General features: G+C 48.3%; 1 protein-coding gene across 1 annotated transcript; it reads right to left on the reverse strand.

The window, feature by feature from the left end:
- Window positions 1–358: 358 nt before the first annotated feature.
- IL12A (interleukin 12A) lies at window positions 359–3,713 on the reverse strand (the record flags this gene model as incomplete). Its single annotated transcript, XM_084267577.1, has 5 exons — window positions 359–526; window positions 1,488–1,592; window positions 1,698–1,739; window positions 1,853–1,960; window positions 3,321–3,713. 5 exons carry the CDS (start codon window positions 3,711–3,713, stop codon window positions 359–361), a joined length of 816 nt encoding a protein of 271 aa, XP_084123703.1.
- Between the last annotated feature and the right edge of the window lie 4,732 nt (window positions 3,714–8,445).

Genomic DNA, 8,445 nt, shown 5'->3' on the forward strand with positions numbered 1-8,445 from the left:
TTGTTGTAATAATAAATTAATGAATAATTATTAAAAATATGTTTCAATTTGTTGAAAATTACAGCTAAATAAATAGAACAGGTAAGACAAATTACAGCTGAGTGTTTGGTGGTTTGAGAACATCTTGGTACTACACTGTAGCTTATTTTCCAGAAACTTCACCTAGTAGCTTAAAAGGCACTGCCAACAGCTCACTAAAACATGATTTATAGGAAACTCTTTGAAATATTATACACTTGGTTCCTAAAAAGCCCCCAACCACCTTGCTGGGTATTGACCCTATTATATATATTATATTTTTTGTCTTAAAAACATCCTTAGGTCTAATTTATACCCAAAGTTCTGGAGGGCTGGGTGCTTACAGTGAGCTCTCTGGAGATGTCAGGTAGTTCATCATCCTGTTGATGGTGACTGTGCGGATTCGGAAGGCGTGAAGGATGCTGCAGAGCCTCATCCTCTCCTTGAAGGAGGCCAGCCCCGCGCCTGCCAGCGGCTGCGGCGCGTCCTCGCTGCTCGTCTTCAGGGCCTGGGAAGAGGTTAGGGCATTACAAACTGTATCACCGGAAAACAGGCTAGAACAAAAACCTCTTGAGATGTTTTTCCAACCCCCCTGAGTGGTGTGTGACGACTTCCAAATAAGACTGAATCGCCGTAAATGAGAAATTTGGAAGATTAAACGATACAGTTAATACACTTGAGATACACAGCTGGACTTTCCCCGGGATAAAAATCTCCTTTCTTGCACAAAGGCTCTTTGTGCCCAGGAATAAAGATACTTTTTTAATAATCAGCCCATGGCTGGCTTTGGTGACCCCTTAGACTGGCCTCACGTGCCCATGGCCAGAATCTCCAGGCTGTTGGGAGATTCTGTCTCAATACAAAGGTAATCAGGTCTTTTTTATTATTATTAAATTAGCTTTTGTTAAGCAAAGAAGGTTTAACATCTATTCCCTGCACTCACTAATAATAATAATTATCAAAGCTCAGTATGCCCTACACTGAGCTCTCTTGAGGAGCTGGTAGCAAACCCTGGACCCCATCTCCTTGGGAGAGAGGAGCAGTGGGAAAGGAAGAGGGCTGCTAAGGAGCCATAACTGTTCAGAGCTGACAGGAAAGGATATATCATCATGGAACTGGCCATGAGACCCTCTTGACATGGAGAATTTTGAAACAGCCCCATAAAATTAGTAAAGAATGCCCTGAATATCAGTTGTTTACATGAAAAGAAAACATCCTAATGAATTTTGGCTTTAGATTAAATACATTAAATACGTTAAATACATTAAGTACATGATGTGCTGACCAGCTCAATGAGGCAAAACACATGCTTCCTAAGAATCGAGCCCCTTCTAGGAAAACTGGTAACCATTCTTTAAATTACCAGCTGAAAGGCCACTGTTGTTTGACTGGCTACAGAATGGGCCAAACTGGGTTAAAAACTGGTTGAAGACCGAAGTAGGGGAAAGGAAGAAGACCCAAATGCTTACTTTCATCATCTCATCGATAGTTGCCAGCACGTTTTGATCGTTGAAGCTCTTCAGCTCTGCCCTGTAAGCATTCAGATCCTGATAGATGCCCTGCAGGCATTTACTCTGTGGAAAGCAGGAATGATTAGGGAAGGTGGGAATCTGGTGTTGGAGGCTTTAAGCTTACAAGGAGCAGAAGAAGGGGGTTCCTTCGGGGGACTGGCAATTTACCTTATCAAAAGTTGATCTTTCTAGCTCTGGACAGTTTCCAGTCTGCAAATTAAAGGAGAAATGAGACCTGGTGATTTTGTGGAAGTGGGAATTAGCCATTCCATGAAAATACGATGCTCAAACTTGAGATATATTTATATATAAACACTTTTTACCCCTGCATCTTCAGATGTGCAAGCTGTTATCGTGTTGATTTGATTCTCAGTGATATCTTCAAGATCAACCTCCTCAAGGGTACATTCAAACCCCAGTGTACCAGGCTCCTGTGTTAAAGAGGGAATACAAAGGGGTTATTGGCTCATTTTCATGGCACTGTGTGTATATATATGTAAATAAACACCTAAGTGATGTATCACAGGGTCAGAGCTTAGCTGAATCCCAGGAATGAGGCTGTGTGAGGACGATGGTTGAATATGGAAACTGGCAAACAGCCCCAGAGACTGAAATGCACATGGCAGCTGAGTTTACTGTGAGTGAGCTCAGGCTTCAAACAGGTTTGGTTTATATGTTGTGGCAAATCACGCTGCCTCTCTTCCTTTAAATTCTTCTCTCAGACACTGAATCTGTTGAGAACTTTATGTGGCTATAGCTTCAAATGTAACGTCTCTTAGAACGTGAAAAAATCACAGAATCACTGGGTTGGAAAAGACCTTTAAGATCATCAAGTCCACCCGTTCCCATCCTAGGCTAAACCATATCCCTAAGTAGCTGATCTACCCCCTTTTTTAAGAACATCCAGGGATGTGCTTAAAACAACCCACTCCCTGGGCAGCCTGTTCCAGGCCCCGACAATAACTAATACCAGCTGCACAGATATTTAACAGCTCACATAAATGTTTATCAGCACTCATGGACCTGCTGGAAGCATGGGAACAGTGCCCTTATTCAGTGGTGGGGGTTTTGTAGGTCTCTGAGATGAAGCTTGCAACAATTGAGGGGAATTTTCGGGGGGGAAAAGAAATAAAAATCCCCATGGCACTACTGCTGGGGGCCTTTAGGATGGAGAGATGATGCTACACCACCAAGGCAAAAGTATGGAAATGTAACAATGAAGTAGGGAGTGAGTATTCCTGAGCCAGCTCTGCAGTGGCCTTAGAGAAAGAGCATGTCAAAGCTGAGAGCACTCAAATCAGCTGCTGATGCATTCATTGCTGGTGCCGCTGAGGAGGTGTTTCTGTGGGGCTGTGGTGTGTCAGGGCTGTGGAAGGCACCTGAGTGAATCCCCATCAGAGAAGGCATGAAAGCTAAGACCAGTTATAGATTCTTAAGGAAAGTCCACAGAGAGCATCTACCTGTGTAGGTGCCCTCAGCCGCCCATCACTGCCCAGGTGGGTACTGTCACTGTCTGTCTGGGTACCCTCACCTGCCCATGGCCTCCTCTCCTGGGTCCCATCGTTGACAGGATCAGTACCTTCACCAGCCTGAGTCACATCACTGTCCTCCTGGGTCCCATCACTGCCCCATCATCACTGCCTGAATTGGTACCCTCACCAGCCCATCACCTCCTTGCTTGAGTCACATCACTGTCCTCCTGGGTACCACCGCCACCCTATCACCGCCTGCCCGTGCCCCCCTCAGCCCCCTCCTCCCCTCCCCATTGCCCTCTGCGGGCCCCTCGCAGACCTTCAGCCGGTTGAGGGATGCGTTGACAGCCTCCAGCAGCTCCCGGGAGCGGCTCAGCCCATCGGAGAGGCGGTAGCGGGGGGGCGGCGGCAGCGCCCGGGCGGGGGTCGGCAGGGCCAGCGCCAGGCAGAGCGCTGGCAGCAGCGCCCAGGGCCCTGCCCGCTGCCTGCAGCGCCCAGCCGGGGCGCTACGCGGCGCTGCCCGCCCGCCGCTGCCCGCCGAGCCGCCCCGCTCCATCCTGCTGCTGCCGAGAGAGCCGGTGCCGGTGCCGCTGGGACCGCGCCGGCTTTTATAGGGACGGCGGGAGCGGGAGTTCCCCCTCTTCTCCTTTCCGTGCCGGCAGCGGCTGGGTGAGCGGAGGCAGCCGCGGGGCCGGGGGCAGCCATCACTCATCCCGAGAGCGGCGGGTACCGGGATTCCCGGCGGGCGGGCGGCCGCGGACCGCGTCCCGGGGCGGGGAGGGGTGTGTGTGTGTGGGTGTGTGTTTGGGAGGGGGGAGCATCCCGGGCCCGTGCTCCTGCTCCTGTTCCTGCTCCTAGGGTCGCTGACAGAGCCTGAGCCTGGCCGAGGATGCTGCGGGGCAGGTGCGGGGGCTGGAAGCCCTGTGCTCAGGTGTAGTCCCTCAGCGTGCAAACATCAGGGTTTAAAGTATGTTTATGACACATAAATAAGCTTTGCCATCTCAATTCTTTATTACTAGAAGCTCTAACGGGGAGATGCCATTAGGAATAGCCAAGAAAACCTGCCGGGAAACTTGCTCCTTGGTGATATACTCGATAATCACTGAATACTTCAGGGCTGGTTTGTATTGCATGTGGCAGTTCTTACCCTGCCCGAAAGGTGGTAGAAAACGTTCCTTGGCTCTGAAGTCAACGGGAGTTTGCTTATTGACTTGTAAAGGAGCAGAATGAATCAGGAGTTTTATATTCCATTTTCAGATTCTTTTTTGTTTTAATTGACACCTTGTTTCCCATCAGAAGGTTGTGGTGTGTCTGGAGACTGACTGTTGGGATAGCAGAGCTGCCTGATTTTCCAGTATCACCCTGTGTTTTCTATTTCTGCGCCAGTCACCGGGCTGTGGGCTGTGGTTTCAACTTGGTGCAGGAGACTCTTTTTCCCCTGAGCACAAGAAGTGAAAGAGACCTTCAGCACAGGCTTGCATGTGTGTTCTTGAAAAGGCATCAGTTCGGCTTTCCAGGTTTCCTTGCCCGGTGCTGAGCCAGAGTGTTGCCCTCAGCAATGAGGCACCAGGTTGCCCTTCACGTGGGGCACTGGCACACAATGTGACCATTGGCTTCTGGTTTATGGCATTCCTGTGCTTCACTTAGGTGGGTACTGGGGTGTCAGTTAGGGTTCTTTGTCCAAAAAAGAGGACTATTTAGCTCAGAGATCTCCAAACACAGCTGCTGTTGTGCACAGAACAATTATCTCAGGGGAAGCTCTGCTTGGAGGTGCCTCTTCTCAGCAGTCTCACCATCCAGCAAAAGACTTTCCTTCCTGCTGTAGGGTCCCAGCTTGTGGAAGGACCCGAGGCAGTGAGGTGAGGGAAAAATTGGGGCTAGAAGGTGTCCAAGACGGGCTGCAGAAACCTGGCTGTGATGGCCTGAGCATCTTCCCAGAGAACTTTACCCCAAAGCCCCCACCCCCAGCCAAATACAGGCTGCACAAGTAGGACAGCCGTGCAAGTAGGACACTCCTGATTGCCTTTTATGCAAAGCCTTGAGCTATATTTTGCTTTCTTTGGGTCATTTCTGCCTCTTACGATGCATGGCTCAGGGATACTCTGCAGGGAGTGTCATGTTGGTGTGTAGGTGTTTCCAAGGCAGAGATGCTTTCTCAGCCAGTGCTCCCTCAGCCCAGTGTTTAGTGAATCTGTTACTGAAACATGGGGTTTAAACTGCTGGTAAGATGGAATGTCTCCTACTACCAGTGAGCCTACTTTTTTCCTGGGGGAAGAAGAAATAGTTGAATGTTGCTGCAGTTGCTGTTGTAGAAATAGGAAGCTTTTCCTCAGCCATCTATAAAGAACCATTCATGAACAATACCTTTGTCACCACTCATTTGTTTTCCTGATAGCATCTGAAACTGAAGCCCTGGCCATGCCAGGCTGCTGAGTATCTTTGCATACCTACTGCAGGATCAGAGGAGATAAATCCAGAGACCCACTCTCTGCAGCCCCCAAATGCCCCTGGGGCAGCAATCCCACAGGTACTGCCCTGAGAGTCCCCAGGGCTGATGCTGAATGTGATGTTAAGCTGGTGGGTGTGCTGGTTTGGGTTGGTGGTGAGTTAAACCTGGCCAATTTCTGCTCCTTTTGCCCAATAGGCACAGTATCTATATTCTCTGCCCAGCTGCAGTTGGGTTTTGCTGGTGGACAAAAGCTGAAGCAGGGAAGGGTTAGATGAGATATTAGGGGGAAGTTCTTTACAGAGAGAGTGGTGAGGGGCTGGAACAGGCTGCCCAGAGAGGGGTGGGTTCCCCATCCCTGGGGGTGTTCAAGGCCAGGTTGGATGGGGCCCTGGGCAAACTTGTGTAGCTCCAGGCCTGGAGGCTGGTGTCCCTGCCTGTGGCAGGGGGGTTGGAGCTCTGTGATCCTTGGGGTCCCTTCCAACCCAGACCAGTCTGTGATCCTGTGACAGGCCGTGAGTGCACACCCATGTAAAGAACCTTGTATTGAGATTTGGTTTAAAGTGACACATCAGATACTCATTGTTGGCTCCTGGCAATGAGGTAATAAAGCCTTAATGACACGTTTATTTCAGGCAGGTGTGACATCTGTTTTCCATTCCCAGCCTCATCCATCTGTCTGTCTCCTCCATCTCGAGCCATGTCATATATCTGACCGGTCTCAACTCTGAAGGTAGTGTCTCAATAACTACTGTGTGTGGCCTGCTCTTCAAGCAGCTCCATGTCTGTCTGTTTGGCTTAGGGCAAGTGTAGTCTTGTGGCCAGCCTGGAGAAGAGGGGAGCAGCTATTCTTGGCATCAGGGATGCTCCAGCAGTCCCAGGGCTGCTGCAGTCCTGGGCACCAGTGGTCTTATCTGCAAAATGGGGATCATTGTAGATCTAAGGGCTGAGCTTTGATTTTCCTCAGTGGTTATATGCAGCCTGACATCTAATATTAATATTTTTTGAGGAGTTAGGTGTAACAATATTTCCTACATCAGCAGCATCCAAAAATGAACAGCAAGTTCCCTTGAGAGTGAAAAATCCATGTTCTTTTTTATCATCTCTTGTGTGGATCACAGGTCCCCATCTCACCGGGCAAACAAAGCCTTGTAGATGGAATGAAGCATTAAAGATAGGGATATACCACGGATGCATGTAGGAATGCAGTGCAGTGATTGCTTCCTGCAGTCTACCAGAACTCTTAGAAGATGTATGATTTTACAGGAGGAAAAAATGCAATTCCACAGGCTTTGCTTCAACTATAAATTGCTCTTTGCTGAGATTTATCTCCAGTGACAAATCCGACTGGCTCTGGGTCCAGCTCTAAACCTCTGCCATTATTGCAGCCCAAGACTGGGGAAAACTCCTCTCTTGGTCACAGTGCACTCAACTCAAACACTGCTTCAGAATCCTATTTGAAAAAGAAAGGAAAAAGCAATAATAATAAAGAAACCCAATTAGAAAAAAAGCCAAAACCCCCCAAACCCCTCAGCTCAGTTTAGTTTTGAGGACTGTATATGCAAGTGATGAGAAATAGGATCTTCTCCAACCACACTGTTCTAAAAAGTTTGGGAGGTTCCTGGAAATGTGTGCTGACACACAGGGTGCTGCATGAACCTTTTGTTTCAGTCTTGGCTTGCCTTCTCTCCCCTCTTACCAAGATCAATTTACATCTTTTGCTCTCAAAAGCCAAGCTAGGGGAAGATCACCTTGCTTTCAGAGCAAGCGATGCATGAAGAGCCACGGTGTCACTGGCCATCCTCTCCATCCTCAGCCTGTCTGCTGAGGTCCAGTGTGTGGGGAGGGAAAGCTCCTAACTGGGTCTCCTTTTGCAGGATGTTATTTCTCCTGTAACTTATCAAACCAAAGAGGTTTTAGCAGGCCAGGTCCCAAACCCTTCATGAAGGTCATGTAGCAACTCATAACCTGTCTTCGATGGGAAGAGATGGGTTATAGGTAGGAGGGTTTTAGTCTCTGTAATTATAATTATACATAATAAGGCAATAATTAGAAATATATAATTATACAATAATTGCATACATATATAACTTAAAGCTGCAGTATGATTATATCACAGCTCAGTGACAGCTAGCTGTAAGTAGTTGCTACATAAAAAGAGCCCCAAACTGTTGTGTGGAATAAGATCTCTGGATGCTTTGGTAAATAGAACTAATTTTGATGCTATTTACTCCTGTTAGGACATGCAGAGGAGTGATCATGGATCCTTTTTTTTGGTCCTGGAGAATTTGGAGGGGGAGATCTGGTGTCGGATCGGTCCCCAAATGACCTCACCAGTGGCAGCATCGCCTCTGATTTACGTTGGGAACGGGTGGCTCCATAAAAGGAGAAAGCAAAGACTTGAACCTTGTCTGTTGGTGCTTATTCATTGAGGAATCCCCTGGAATATGTAACCCTAAGAGCTGGTGTTTCATTGATACATGATTAAATGGTATTTATGAATCAAAGTGGCTCCCCTGAGCAGCCAGGGCACCGCAACCCATAAAATCCTGTGTCAATCACCTGCATCGCTTGGCTCTTCTCTCTTCCAGCCATCACCAGAGTTCCTGTGGCTTTCCCTGTGTACCATAGCATCTTTGCTCTTCACTATGGGACTCTGACCCTTGGCTTGTTTGGCAGTCCTGTGTCCTTAGGTGGCCAACAGGACTGGGGACCCCCCAAATCCACCGGGTGTTATTTGCAGGCTCCACTCTGAAGCTTGAGTGTGCCTGCCAGGTTACAGCCTGTTCCAGGATGGTTGCTGGATAGGGGCTGTAGCTCCCAAAATAGTACACAGGTATTTTGTTTGGTTACAGTTTGGGCAGGTAACTCCTCATGGTGGAATGGGGTTGGGGGTTGTTTGAAGAGTATCCTAGAACATGGGAGGAAAGGAAGGGGTTTATTCAGAATCAGTGTCTGCCTGATAGAAGAGTTACACTTCTTTATCCCAGCATTTTTT

This window comes from Gallinula chloropus (genome assembly GCF_964237585.1).
Source record: "Gallinula chloropus genome assembly, chromosome: 8".
NCBI classification, from domain to species: domain Eukaryota; kingdom Metazoa; phylum Chordata; class Aves; order Gruiformes; family Rallidae; genus Gallinula; species Gallinula chloropus.